At 35.6% G+C, this 15,802-nt stretch overlaps 1 protein-coding gene across 1 annotated transcript; it reads left to right on the forward strand.

Annotated features, from left to right (window-relative positions):
* The first annotated feature begins 1,102 nt into the window (after positions 1–1,102).
* On the forward strand, positions 1,103–14,828 carry LOC120348565 (centrosomal protein of 135 kDa-like). The gene is made up of 20 exons (XM_078111856.1): positions 1,103–1,259; positions 1,992–2,129; positions 2,839–3,012; positions 3,657–3,764; positions 4,347–4,497; positions 5,062–5,222; positions 5,880–5,960; positions 6,428–6,601; positions 7,001–7,174; positions 7,606–7,710; positions 7,941–8,065; positions 8,692–8,797; positions 8,876–9,085; positions 9,491–9,630; positions 9,783–9,933; positions 10,350–10,544; positions 11,531–11,731; positions 12,591–12,793; positions 13,102–13,206; positions 13,649–14,828. The coding sequence occupies exons 1-20, from the start codon at positions 1,218–1,220 to the stop codon at positions 13,785–13,787; spliced, it is 2,883 nt and encodes a 960-aa protein (XP_077967982.1). The 5' UTR covers positions 1,103–1,217; the 3' UTR covers positions 13,788–14,828.
* The last annotated feature ends 974 nt before the right edge of the window (positions 14,829–15,802 follow it).

Here is a 15,802-nt window from a genome sequence, read left to right on the forward strand (position 1 = left end):
AAGTCTTCGTTAAACTGTTATTTCTAATGCTTTTTGAGTTACTGTAGAAAATTTAGGACATCTCTTCATTAATTTTCAATTCGGACTCGCGATTTGGGGAAATGTAACTTTAATGAAGACGCAGTGAACTTCCTAATACACATCCCCGGTAGGGGCGATGTAGCCTGCGTCCGTGGGTCGTCATGTTCGTATGTTCATCAGCCGCTTCGCCGATTGGTCGAGTGGGGTTGGTAACGTGATATACATGCACATCCAACTCGGTAGATTTACACGGAATTTCTATAAATTCGTGCTTAAGATGAACAAAAGAGAGCTTGGGATATTAAGTTATTTTTGTAGTTTGATACAATTTACTAGGTCATGTTGTAATGTTTCAAATTTAGTTCATTATTAGAGAAATTTCTCAACTATGTACGTGTTTGTGAACAAAGCCAATCGCGAGCTGACCGAATATGTTGCACGATGTGGATAGCTGGACAACAACGGTCTATTTGTCCATTATTTGATTATCAATTTATTTTGAAACTAACGCATACAGTAGTGACACCACATTGGGTCGTCAAAAAGAGCGAGAATCGGACACTGAGGAGGCATAATGAGCGGGGAGCGTGTCTGGGCGTGGGATTCGCACATCGTCAAAAGTATCATCTTTTGTGGGAGTTTCAAACATAACTGTCAACACTGGGACGTGAAAGATAAGAAAAAGAGGCATTTAAGTGCCATAAAAATACAATGAGAAATACACAATGTCCGTTATAAGAGATGCGAGCGTTTTGTTTGCCTAGCACTACTATAAATCCTTTGTTAAAGTCCTCAGCGCCTGTATTGTTTACTCGCAAGCCACCCAGGCGTAGAAATACCGGTTTACTATAGCAACGTGTTTGAAAAATAGCACATGTTGTGGTCAGAGGAGAGAGTAGAATGTGTTTTAATTAAAATAGCCAATATTCCCTGCTGTTTTATTATGCTTCTACATTAATAAATGTATTCAAAGGCATTGGACGAGCGTAATATTTGCAGTCGTAAAGCAGAGAGCTTATTTACAGTGGGTCACGTGGTAAACGGACCCGCGAGATTTGATTTATACATCAAAATGATGGCGACTAAGCTGGGTTAAGTTCATTATGTTACATTACTGTTACATGTATTGCAGATTTTAATTAATGAAATAGAGAAAATCTCTGGATACATTGAATACAACTGAGGGGATAAAAAAAATGTCGTATCGAGCAAGAAGGAATCAAACTGGCAGTCCCAAGGTACCGGTATTGTATTTTCATTCTACAATTACTAAAATACTACTCATCAAATACATTTAATAAACACTTTATGTACGTCCGCTTGGAAAACATATCTACTATATTTTTATTTTTAGTAAACTAACAAGTTTAGGTTGTCCATATTCTGTTGTGGCTGTGTTATTTTGTAAGCTTGTCAGGATAGGATAGAATACATATTTATCCCGGGGGACAGGAAAGACGATAAGATGGCTTATCCATATGGCGAACCACGGCCTCTCGTCCGGTTACCATTCCAAGTCGGGTATGGGATTAGTTATATTGTTTGTTTTCGGAAGCATGGACTTGGTGGTGGAGGAAGCCGTAACCGACCAGCGGTTACGTGAACCACCCAACGACTGCGAGGAATCCAGCAATCCTCTCGCACATAACCATCCCTACATGGGATTCGAACCTGCGAACCCACGCAGAGTAATTAGAGGTACGGTGGCGAGCGTATTCCTAACGCTTAGCCCGTTGAGCCACACCGCCGCGCCAGAATGTACAGTCAAACAGTTGTATGGTATCCATATATCTGCTGAATTTTCATTCCACTGTCCTGAGTTACAATCTTTTTAAATTTTAACATTCAAAATAGTATTAGTACAGTACTGTTATAGTACAGTAGTAAATAGTTATTTTTGTTTAGCATTCTACTTTGCTGTATGATATTTTACTATAATTTCAATTATATAATTTTCTCTGTTTTGTCAGGTGGAAGCTGGTAGCAGAGATAGTAGCCGAGGAAGAAATCTCAATCATTCATTGGATGGAAGTTCATCATTAGAAATTGCTTCTCTTGAAGCAAAAAATAAAAGCAATGATAGACTAATTTCTCATTTAAATATACAGGTAGGCCTATATACATAAGTCTGTAAGTGCTTGGGCATATTCTTGTTAAATTCCTAGTTTGTTATCAAGATAGCTTCTTTACTGTAAATCTCCCATGTAAGAATAGGATTACCCTGGGGGGGGGGGGACGAAAGGCAGTAAGCCTCATCGCCACAAATATTCTTTGGATCTTTAGCTCGTGACACACGCAGCTGACACCCTGGCTTTTGTACAGTTTGAATAGTTTTTAATGTGTGTATATATATGTATTACAATAATTATGAGTCAGTAATATATTAATAATAATGCTATACATAAATACAGTAAAATGTAGAATTCTGTTCCACCCAAAATAATAAAATTCTTTCACAGAAAGGAATTCCTCTTTTATTGAGAAACAACTTCCTTTTAATATAAATTATGATTGGATAAACTTGAATAATAGTGAATAATATGCAAACTATGAAACTATCTCCCCAGTCACACCTTTAGTATATTTTACTCTTTTTCAATCACATGTTTCATTAGGATAATGGAAGAAAAAAAAATAAAGGCATTACAGCCAAAGTGTTGTGCCGTTCACAGTCACTTTTCTGTAAATAAATGAGGTCAGAATCAGGAATGGTACCTAGCAAAGGCATTTGCCCATGGCCCTCAGAGAACCGCTTCATGGCCCAGTTTTTGAAACGCTGTTCTATATTATAGCACAATATTCTATTCCCATCACTAGGTTGAATACCTGCAAAAAACAAATCAAGAATTGGAAGACAGAATAAATGAACTCGAGGATTCAAAGTCAATGACGATTCGAGCAAATCATAGATTGGAAGGAGATGTTGATAAGTTACATGCTGAATTACGAAATATTGATAATCTTGCTCAGCAAATGGAAGATGAAAAAAAGGTTTGTTATGATCGTGGCGTTGTGGCTCATGTTGCTGAGCGTTTTAGGAATATACCTGTCCGCCGCATCTCTGATTACTCAGGTTCGAATCCCATGCGGGGATGGTTATGTGCTAGAGGATTGCTGGACTCCTCGCCGCCGTAGGGTGGTTCACCGGTTACGTCTTCCTCCACCGTCAAGTCCATGCTTCCGAAAACCAATAACCAACTAATCCCATAGCAGACATGGAATGGTAACCAGACGAGAGGCCGTGGTTTGTTATATGGTTAAGCCGTATTATCACCTTTTCTCTCCACCCATGATAATTATGTAAATCCTATCCTATGATATAAATCATTTGAATGAAGTTATTTATTGTGGGTGCAATGACCTGGCAGTTAAGGGTTGGACGTATTAACTGACGAAAACGTGTTTTTTATTATGTCTGAACACTCGGCAATCTGTCTGGGTGATGTATTCTATGTTTTCAGTAATTTATTTAACTGTAGGATCCAATACGATAAGAAAGTTACATACAATTATATATCTCCTAAGTATTCGAGATTCGAATCGAAAAAAATATTCGGTTCGATTCTGAAATCATCAGGTATTCGAAAATTCCCAGCCCTGAATATCATAGAATTAAATTCATTCATCTTGTATAGAATGCAATTGAAATGGCTGACCGGGAGATCCAAGATGCACAAATAGAATTAAGGAATTCAAAACGACAAGAAACTTTGCTCGAAACAAAGCTATTGGAAGCAGAAGAGGTAATTTAATAATTTCATGTCTTCTCAATCTTAAATGAAGCGGAAGTAATTGAAAAATGCCAGTGGCCTACGGGTCAAGGTGTTACCCAAATTATGATGGCATTGCACTTTGAAATATCGGGTGTAAAACCCATCACCCCAATTGGGTACATGATACCGAAAGATAAGTATTTAGGTCTTTAAAAACTATAGTAGCCTCTTACCTAGGAGGAGCTGCTTGTCTGAGTCTTGTTTCGAGCAAAAGACATTTGAATATTTCATAAAAAAACTGTTATCTATGTTCAACATTTCATATATTGGCTGCTTGTATATTTAAATGGCAAATTTTCTAATTAATACTTTTACATAATAGAAATTCACAATATAGATTTTGAAAAAAATAAAATAGGAGTTCCGCAACATTTAACGTTTATAAGCATTTACAATCCTGGGAAAATTCATCAACGACTCGAACTCTTAGTTTTTTAACTCTCGATACTGACTGGAGCTCACTATTCCACAAAAATCAAATTTTGATGACTATTATTTTTGCTTATGCAAGCCTACTTTAACTTTAAACTCTTTACGCTTCTTACTTTACAGTACCAGAAAAAACTTATGGGAGAAAATGATAACCTTCAAAACAAATTAGCTGTTTCAAAGAGTGAAGTCAGAAATCTGAATGATCTTATTGATAAAATACAATCCGACAAAAAATTACTCAGTGATCATGTACAGAGCTTAACCTCAAAAGGTAAGTAATTTTACTATTAAATAGACTACTTTTTCTAGTATATTTGTAGATGCTATGGCCTCATGGTTGAAGCATTATATTTTGATAAAATCAACTTGGGTTCAAATCCCATGCCCTCGACCTTTCTCAGGGTGTAATAAATTAGGTAGGCAATGCTGAAAGCATTTGGCCTTCTAAAATGTTTGCCTGAAATTTGTGCGCACCTTCCAAATACTCTATTAAAGACATTGCTTGTTATTTAAATTGCACATTGAAATTGTGTTTAATTTTGTGAGTGTGCCTTTCCAATTTATTACACTCGGGGTAAGGTGGTGGGCGCGGAATTGTAACCCAAGATTTTAACGCAATCATGGTTAAGTCTAACTAACGCTTTAATAACCACTGAGACACTGCACTCACTATTAATTATTTTGGCATTGCTAATTCCTTTTAATGTTCACGACTTATGATTGTGCCAATATTTTTCATAGACACTTTGCATGCTATATTGCTTTGGGCTATGTTGGTTTTATTGATAATTAATTTCAACCATTTTTTATCTTGATTTTCTTTTCATATTTTTAGAGAAAAAACTTGCCACTGAATTGGAAAGATATCGTATCAGTCCGAAAAAAGCACACAGACGAGACAAAAGTCCAAGCAAACTCGATTCTTTCATCAGAACCCTCGAAAAAGAACGGGACTACTATAAGGATGAGTGTGACGTACTCAACACTATGTTACAGGTTAGATTGGGTTGCTCCAAACGGGTAAATTTTACCCAAAAAAATTTTTCCACTAAGAACACACATGTGTATACAAATGTGGCCATTGATTATGTAGCAGCTTGCAACATGTCGGGATGCAACGTCCTCTGTTGCTAAAGTGTTGTTATTATTAGCGATGGGACAAGTTGGTTTAATTAAAGGTGGATTATGGTAATTTGAGTAATTCGTCATGGAATTGAATTGGGGCTGTGACATCATAATTAATAAAAATTCTGATTGTATTTCAATATTGTGTGCTTGTCAACATAGCCGATTGCTTGTGTATTCTCGACAAACGATGCCATGGGTAGTATAAACACTAAAAATGTTATTCGAATATATTTGCTGCTTCAATATTGACATCCCTGATTGTAAGCTGGATTTTCTGCCCACCGGCTGAGCTGGTGTTGTAATGTCACTGTTATTTGACCGCCCGAAACCAGAGTCGAAATTCCTAAATTATCACTTGTTAAATGCTAATATGAAGAGATACAGTTCTGTCCAAGACATATTTGCAGATAGTTTTACCATAATAGTTTTACCATAGACTTACAATGTCACTTGCGCGATTGGTCTCATTGTTTTGATATCTAGCAAGAATATCTGCAATATGAAAATTAATATTTTTCAATTTAGAATCGCAGTGGAAAAGCAACGAGTGTAACCAGAGCTCGAGGAAGATCGAGGAGTCCTGGACTAAAGAAATCTCAACAGCCAGTAAGTGATTTCCGTTGTGATAGGTGAATTCTAAATTTTCTACAAGAGCCTAAAAAATAAAAAGAAAGTTAATCATGCTTCCCTAGCAGTTTATTAAAACAGGGTTTCAATTTTAATCTGAATTTGTTTTCGTCTGGGGCTAAATATTTTTATCAATCCAGAGTCAAGGTCAATTTATTTTGACTTGAGCCGAAATATATCAGTCATTAGTCAGAGTCAAAATCCATTTTAGAGTTGCAGCCAAAATTTATTTAGACTCTGAATTTTTAGTGAATTTTTTTTTCAATTCAACTTGATTGTAAAGTTTTCCGAATTCCCAAAGTCCTGTAACACATGCATTGGTTTGTTGTGTCATTGTAGTATTTTGTTGGCTTTTCTTCAATCAGAGTAAAATTTAAGCCAAAAATGTCTATCTCATTAAATAAGTTTTAACAGAATACTGAAATGTTTTAATCTATTAATTACAGAAAACTAGCGGCAGCCAAGATCTTGTCAGTAAGGCGACATTTCAAAAAATTGTCCGAGAAAGGGATGAACTCCAAAAAATGTTGGACAAATTTGAAAATCACACGGCAGAAATTCAAGCGAATGTTCGTGTTTTGTCGCAAGAAAGAGACAAGAGTAACATGCTTTATGAACAGGTACTTAATAAACTTTGCAGAGCTGTATTTTCAAATTCACTGAGTTGAAATTTAGAATTCTACAGAATTGGGGTTAGAATCAATTGTGATAAGCAAAGTTGTAATTTTTGGAACTCAAAAGATAATAAAGTTGACTAAGCCCTCAAAATGGGCAATTGAAGAAATTTGGCATACGCCAAAGTTTTTGTTGTCAAAATTCTGATCCTCTCAGACTTCAGATATGGAGTATGACTCAATGTTCCAGTATTTGAGAAATTCAATATTGAGTTTGCAATGCCGAGTCCTTCCATAATGTAGCAGCTATTTTCATATCAGCAGATATGAGTAGCTGCTTAACGGAGCCTTGTTCAGAGCACAAGGCATTAATAAGCATCATATAATTTTTTAATTGTGTTCTAGGCTCACGAAGAACTGCAAAGGCTCAGAAGAATGGCGATAACTTCTCCAAAATCACCAAAAGCTTCTCTAACAGCGCAAGCTATCTTGCATAGAGTAGAGAATGAGAGAGATACTGCGATCACTGATTTGCGGAGAATGACTACAGAACGAGACAGCTTGAGAGAAAGACTCAAGGTAAGTTTAAGCGAGTGTGTGTCATCCTCTGAGTTAGAACTTTTTGCCAAAAACATTTAATACTAATTAATGCATGACCGAGGCCGGATGGCAAGATGGAAGCGTGCAAGATAAGATAAGTGTACACGACAGAATTAAATGTTGTCCAATAAAATAAAATGGACATCTTTTGGTGAAATATTAGGTCCATCTTAAAGTACTGAAAATTTGAAATCCATTTGTCCATTAGTCTCATAGAAAAGCAAATTTTTTCCTAATAACAACAAAATTTAGCGAAACGATTTATTCGTCCATTTTGTGTCCAATGACTGAAATATGACAAAACATATTTGGAAAAAAGTCTTTGCTGAAAACATGCAAAAGAATTCTTTTAAAGTTAAAATGCTCGAGAGTGGGTCCGTGTGAAATATTTCTATCTCTTTTTGTTTAAGATTCAACAAGAACAAGCAGTTAATGAGAGAACAAGATTGGAACAAAAGCTTGATATAACGGAAGATAAATTACACTCGTTAAATCAGGATAGAGTGGAACTTCAGGTAAATATGTAGAATGTGGGCCAAAAGTACATTACCTAACAGTTAGGGTCTCAAGACAAAAGGGAAGTTTCTGGAAAAAATGTTATTTGAAAATATTGCGAAGAAATATGTGCTCAAGCTGTACAGTCCATATTTCTCATCATTTTGTAATTCTGAGCTACGTGCACGAAATAAGCATCGCATAGAAAATTTGCATCTTCTTTGTTAAACTTGTGTAAATTTTTATTAAGACTCGACTGGATGCACTCAAAGGAGTGTGTGCTAATCAAGAAGAGGAGGTGAAGCTACTCAGATTGAAATTACAAGATGCAGATGCGGACAGACAGAGTATGCGAGCTCATCTTGAGGATATGAGGTATGGTATTGTTTTTCTTGGGAGTTTGAATTCGTACTCAAAAGTTATTTTTAGAACGGCTCGAAGTGGGGAATGGGTGAAAATTTTTCCGAACTCAACACTTCATGCGCATTTATTTATAAGACACCTTTATATACACATTTTGCTCTGAACAAGTCTCTGCATAAGCCACCACTGCTAGGTAAGGAAAACTATTGGTTGGAAGGTCCAGAAGCTTTTTGGTTCGGTATTACCTACCCAAATATTTTACCCCAGGTGAGATGATCCAGTGGTTCCCAACCTTTTTCATTAAATACCTCCCATCATCTATTTTGGAGCTTTATATTTCTCCCACACTATGCAAACCATATTCATTCAATCTTTAATGAATTCTTAATCTAGGATTTTGCGCTTTTCTCACTCCTGCTTATGTACATTTTAAGTAGTTTATAAATATAATATTTGCCTAAATCAGTATTATAGTAATAATAAATAACTAAAGAATACTAGTAATAGTACAGCAAATACTAAGCAAGATTCCTCTCTAGGAACAACAAAATTCCTTCCTCGAGAGGTTGGTTAACATGGGTCCAATGCTTCAAACAATGGGCCAACGCGCATTTCTCAATTATAGTTATTCTATTTAGAATTGAGAAGGCACAAACAGAAGCAAACCTCGAAACAACACAAAGGCATTTGAACAGAAAAGCAGCAGACTTAGATGCAGCAGATGACAGGACTAAGATATTAGAGGTACCATCCAGTTTCATTAACTATTTTTGTCAACGAGCTAATTACTTTTGATTTTTAGTGAATGTTACTATTTTTTAGACGAGAATAGCAGACTTACTAGATGCTTCTACGAAACAAGGGGAAGACATCTCAAAACTTCGTGCGACAATAAGCTCACTCGATCTTGATAAAGACAGTCTTCAAGCGGCACTTGACGAGAAAACTGACAGAGTTAATACTCTCGAAGATTTACTCGCTAAACGAGAGCATGATATTGTGGAACAGAAAATGTCCATTAATAACTTGGAGGTATAGTTTATTTTACTTGTTTTTTAGAATGTACTGATACAAAATGTATTCGATCAAGTAGTATTCTGTGCCAACGATTGGCGCATTGTGTCGAGCATTATAAACACTCGCTATCTATCGTACCTCTGTCTCTGAGTACCCTGATTAATTTCGCAGGTTCGAATCATGGAGGGATATTTATGTGCACGAGGATTGCTGAACGAGAGTGTGTGGTTCGCCACATGATTAGACTGTCCTCTCTTTCGTAATAAATCTTACTCTATTCTAAGTTGAAACATCGTTAATCTACATATGGCTCATTATGTAGTAGCTCATATGGTGCCTTGTTTGGAGTGAAAGATGTGAAAAAGCGTCATAAAAAATAAATAATCGAGGTATAAATATTTACGGATAATATTCCTTCAGACGAAACTCGAAGCAGTGAATGAGGAACTAGCAAATAACGAAAGAGAATGTAGAACGTTGCGACGACAACTGGAAAACTCGCAAACTGATTTGAGTGAAACAGCTCGAGCTAAAGATGTTTTGACAAGAGAATCACGAAGGTACGTTACTGGGCAACATACTCAAACAATTTCAAATCTCTTCTCAAACTGGGCCCTCAGGGGGCATGGAGCGTTTCTCTGGGGACAAAATCCCTCCCTCACTCGGTGAACTCAGAGAATCACCAATGTAACCCAATATTTGTTATTAACAGGTTACAGGACGACAACTCGCAACTCACTCGTGAAAATCAGGATCTCAATCAAGAAATTGATGACGTCATGAGGGAGAGAGATGATGAGAGAAACCGAGGACAAGACCTACTCAACAGAATCTCACATTTAGAGAATGGACTCGCTTCTAAAGTAATATACCGTATTGCGTAAAATTCCGAGCGAGAATTGAGTCCCACTTTAACTAAGAAATTCAGTTTTAAACAGAGACTAAGAGTTTAAAACAATTTTCACTTCGAATCTGGGTCGTAAAAAAATTTGCTTCCAAGAAAATAGCATTTGGTAACAAAAACATTGGCACATGCAAGCCTTCTTCGAATGACTTTCAAAAACTGTTACTAACAGTATTGCTTTCCTGGGTTTTCTTGAAAAATTTTGACTCCTGCCAATCCAAATCCGGGGAATTTTGATTCAAAATTTATGATTCGGTCTATCAAAATGATTTTGGTATTCATTTTGAATGTTTTTAATCATCTTTCAAGAGGTATTAGTAGATATGGCATTGAGTTAACATCAAAATATCTGTTATTCTCATTTACGTTGTTTAGGAAAGAGAGTTGCAAGACGTTTTGGACCAATATCGTAAAGTTTCTGCGGAGCGTGATTCTGCCGAGAGCAAGCATCGAATAAGCAATGACGAAGCGCAAGAATTAAAACTTGAAGTTATGTCTCTGGAAAGCGAGAAGAAAAGACTTGCAGAAAAAACTCAGGAACTTGACAGAGAAATAATGCAGTATATGCAAGTAAGTTCCAAGTGGGTCACCCTGTGCGTGTTTGCAGGTTGGAATCCATATCCAACCACACACGAAAGTTTTTTCTAAGAACTTCGGTTACGTGGAGTTCACTACCTCTTAGCTGTTTTCCTCATCGTACTGCGTCAATCGGTATTTACTCAAGCATAATTCCACACCAGCGCTTTTGTCCCGCCCGGAACACCTACACTCTTTATCGCACCTCAAAAAACACCAAGAAAGAAGTAGGTAAAATTGTGTAATTGATTCACTTTGTGCAACTCGTACACCCGGCCTATTACAGTGTTAAGTTAACAATTCGTTAAGAAGGGTGGTATCCAAAATATTTATCCTAAGGTAAAATTAAAAAGTTTGCTGTAATCTTGACAATTAAAAAACGAGAATATCGGTCAAAGACCGAAGACTTATCCATCGAAAGTTAGGGGATCCCCCAAAACAGCGCTCTTACTCCATAGTGACACCTTGTGTCCCATCACTAATTAATTAATAACTCGCTAATTATACGACATAATTCATCCAAAATGAATAGGCTTTTGGTACGACATATGATGAATGCACATGCAAAATCTGGAGCAGATTCAATCTCGCTTTCGTGAGATATCGCGTGCATCTAACAGACAAACAAACAGACAGACAGACAAATACCTATCAACATACTTACCAATTAAAATCGATAAGTAACGATCAAAATCGATAAGTAATAAGGCCTACAGTCAACGATATTGAACATTTAAGAAAATGCCATGTGTTCCAAGCTGGTTCATTCCAGCCAGTTTAGATAGCAAGGCCTGTTTGTCGTGAGATAATGGGCATGGGAATTGAACCCAAAATAGGCAACCTGCGATGCCGAGTTTAACCATTTGACCGCTAGTCAAACGCGGCCACAACTCATTTTTATTTTCCCTTTTTTCCAATATTTTGACCAAGTAATAACCTCCAACAAAATTAAACTCAACTTCTAAAATTGTTTTCCTCAGACTCAGCAGTCTTATGAGGCCCAAGTCAAAGATCTACGTAATACAATGCATAGGATGGAGAGTGATTTACACCATATAGAAGATGAGAGAAAAGTCCTCATCTCAGATGTGAACTCAGTTCGAGATCTAAACTCCAAATTAGACATCAGTAAAGAGCAATGCATGAGACAATATGCTTCTCGAACTGCTGAGTATGAGGAGGTATGGTATTCGGTTGTATTAAAATGAAAAAGTAATGAAAATCGTTCTGGTTCTCATCTTAAATCAATTAATTCAATTTAGCAATGGTATTTGGTTGTATATGGTGGCCCATCGTTGTCACGTGTAAAATTGAAAAAAAAAATGAAAATATAAAATGAAAAAGCGAAAATAAAAAAATAGTTGTGAAAAAACATAAAAATAATTGAAAAAAAAGAAATAAAAAAAAAATTGAAATTAAAAAAAAAATTGAAAAATAAAACAAAAAAAAAACAATTAAAATTAAAAAAAAAAATTTAAAAAAAAAAAAAAAAAAAAAAATTGGATAAAAAGAAAATAAAAAGGTTGACAACGATGGTCCGCCTCGTGGCCCATCGTTGTCACGCGTTTTTATTTTTGGAAAATTTGATGCTGCTTGGGACCAACGTTGTCAGGCTTAATCCTTAATTTTTTTTTTCGTTTTTATTTATTTATTTTTTTTTAATTTTAATTTTTTTTTAATTATTTTTATGTTTTTTTACAACAATTTTTTTATTTTCGGTTTTTTATTTTATTTTTTATTTTTATTTTCAATTTTACGCGTGACAACGATGGGCCACCATAGTTGTATTATAATACTGGATTAAATTTAGATTGAATGTAACAAAATTCAGTGAAGTACCGGCAGGTCAAATTTTTTTTGTGGGTTGTTGTCTACCGTAAGCGTAATTTGAATCGAAATTCGAAATTTCAACTTCATCAGTTTGAAAATTCCACTTAGTCGAAGGCAGCAGGGAGATTAGGGTAGGGGAAAAGTGCACAGGAGTGTACTCAGCTCTACACTAATGCCCTGAGTAATTACAATTTTCTCTTTTTATCACAGCTGAAATCAAACTTTGATGATCTTACACGTGAACTCAACATTGTTCACAAACATCTCGATGACGAGAGAATGAATTCAAAAAAACTCGAGGACGCAATCGCTAACTCAAGAGAAAAAGAATTTCAAGCTCAATTGGACTCGCAAGAAATAAAATCAGAGGGACAGATGCTTCGCGATAAATTGTCACTCAATGAAAGCAAGCTGTAAGTTAAGGCCACAGTGGCCTAGTCTAGTGGTTAAATCATTAGAATTAAACGGCTTTGGCATTGCATATCACTTCTCTCCGGTTTGAATCCCATGACCACCACCTCACCCTGAGTGTAATAAATTCGGTAGTCAGTGGCGACTTGTGCATCACACTAGTTAAGTACGCGGACTTTGTTAATATGTGCCGACCGGCGATTCTTAAATTTAACAATTATCTGAATAACTCAATATTCATTGCCCAGCATGATCCTCAGCCGAGAATTTAGTCTTTTTATTATTATTGATATTACTGCATTTTATATAGGCAAAGTCTATCCAGAGAAGTGTCATCATTACGAACAAAATCTTCTCAGCTGGAATCTGAACTTGAAGCAACAAGAAGGCATTCAACAAATGAAAGATATGAGAGGTTTGTGGGTGCATTTTTAATAACGGCAGTCGAGATTCTGAGTTTGGCTCGTTTTCATTGGAGTTGAATGCATACTTTTAAAACTCAAAACAAGAGTTAACTAAGCATTTTTGGCAGTCTGTTGAAAGATATAGCATAATCGACCTCATGCATGACCTTATTTCCCAATACAAGTATATGGAATAAATAAAAAATTATAACAATGATGCTAAGAACACAACCTTTGAGTGGATGGAATATGTTATCAAAGTTCTTTTTGCATTTTGGCATAAAATGTTGAATGAGAATAGTCATATGAAAACTGAATCGGGTGACGACTTCGTTGCACACATTACACGCGAGACGTGCTACTAGTACTAACTGTTTGTAATATTGAAATCAACAGTAACAAGCATTCTGTAGTTGCTAGAGTATATAATCTGGAAACATTCTTTATTCTCAGGGAAAGAGCTGTGCAAGAGTTGCGTCGGCATGGATTACCATCACCAGGACTATTTGGAATGTCAGGGTCAACTTCACCTGGACGACCCAGGTCACGGTCTGGTAGTCCAACCAGGGTTTCTTTCTTGGATAGCCGATAAAGGACCAACAAGACATTGGAATAGACTCCGTCCATAAGAATAATATAGTTTATATCATTTCACGATTATATAAATATGGTCCATCTTTTATAGGGCATAACAAATCTTTAATATCATGTTATGAAAACACAAGTATATTATCTAGTTTTGTTTATTAAAGATATTTTGTATTATATTTGCTTCTCATCAACTTAAATTTGATGGAATTCTCGTTAGTTATATACCATAGTACTTACTTCCTAATAAGCATGTATATCAAAATGTTCTTCCCTTATTTTAATCACCTGCTGCTAGATATTGAGATTTTTATATTTTTTTTAATTGTGATAATTTTTCAGTTTTATATTATAGGTTTGTTAGTTTGGTTAGGTTCATTTTAACTTCGTTATTTTTCATTAAGCTTAAATGTTGAGCAAAAATGGAAAATTAGGAATTTTAGGGCCTGGCGCTTAATTGAAGTGTTAGACTTAATTGCATCACAGATTACACATTTCTGGTTCAAATGTATTTATGAGAACAAGATATTTTTGTGATGCAATCTTTTCAGATGTCCATTTAAATAATTTAATCTACTTACATTTTTCTAATTTCGAATAAGTTTTAAAACAATTTAATTAGGAATTTGTATTAGTAGTATTGTGTTATGTTTGGTCTTCCTACATTTTACTACCTTATTTTAACTTATAGCACAATTATGTTAGTTCTCTGCACCCATAATTAATTTCACCAATATAATTATGAGCACTGTTATTTATTAATTCATTATTTATCGTAATTATTAATTAAATTGATTTAATTAGATATATGCAAGTGTAAAAATTGCTGTTGGCGTAGTTTTTCATATCTAAATATGGTGCATATTGAAATTGATGCTATGTTAGAATCGACAAGGATGGTCAGGTAGACTCATATACTTTGGTATATATCGAATATACCCTGCTAATCTCTTTATTTGCTTTGATCAATGTCATATCGTAGTTGAATTTCACTTGCGTATATTGTTTTTCAGTGGTTAACAAATATATTATAATTTTGATATTCTTTTTCGTGTTTTTTTTTTATTTCTCCAGGCTTGCTCCCAATATTTGGAACGAGATTGCTATTTTACTTTGAAGTCATTGCTATTTCTCAAACTGAGGGGATTTCGTTCATTTTCTCCAAAAGAAACCGGCGTTTGTTTTACCTTCACACGCTGTGAACCTGTGACGTGACGCACAACTGTTGACGTTTTTTTCATGATTCGAATGTATTTGACATGATATGATTTAAATTTCTTCTTCTCAAAAATACGACCAAGACCTTACCACAAAACTATCTTCTTAAACTCTAGTCTCAGATGCGAGATGTGACAGGTTCGAGAAATCGGTGAAGTCGTGGTCGTAAACCCGGCGAAGATAGATATTTTATCCGCCATGTGGGAAAAAGGGCGACACGCAGAACGGAAATTCGGAAAAGTTGCCAAGACTTCAGATGAGGTTGGTTTTATTAAACAAGTACTGACATGGAATTACCGTACTGAGTGGGCTATCTCACCTTATGATATGAATTGACAGCTCAAACTGCGAGTCAGATAATGAACCCACAGTCCCGGGATGAGCTCCCGCGGCACCGTCCCATTTGTAACAAATTCGCTTCCGCTGATGGGCCAACCACCAAATGTTGAGTAACCGAATTTCATTATTACTATCGGTATGTTATTTATCGGGCGCGTGACATATTTTTATCAATTTATATATATGTTTTGATCGCTTTCCATTTTATATTAATATGTGTGTATCCAAAATTACGTAAGAATATGTTCTTTGTCGACATATTTTCTGTCCTTTTATTTTTCTTACTTTTATATTTTCACAATTATTCATGAAAGTTTGATCACAGTGTGAACAAAATGGTCTGGAGCCTCTCGCATACTGATCTACACAATTCTATATTTAGGTTATTCACTGCGCTATATTTCAATACAAATCTGCAATATTGTCTTTTTTTTAAACATTGTTTCTCTGTCTGGGAAAAAT

This window comes from Styela clava, chromosome 1 (genome assembly GCF_964204865.1).
Source record: "Styela clava chromosome 1, kaStyClav1.hap1.2, whole genome shotgun sequence".
Lineage (NCBI taxonomy): Eukaryota > Metazoa > Chordata > Ascidiacea > Stolidobranchia > Styelidae > Styela > Styela clava.

Coding starts and splice junctions, on each gene's coding strand:
- LOC120348565 (XM_078111856.1), top strand. CDS start 1,218: ATGTCGTATCGAGCAAGAAGGAATCAAACTGGCAGTCCCAAG. Junction 8,066..8,691: donor GCTCATCTTGAGGATATGAG/GTATGGTATTGT, acceptor TATTCTATTTAG/AATTGAGAAGGCACAAACAG. Junction 9,631..9,782: donor TTGACAAGAGAATCACGAAG/GTACGTTACTGG, acceptor TGTTATTAACAG/GTTACAGGACGACAACTCGC.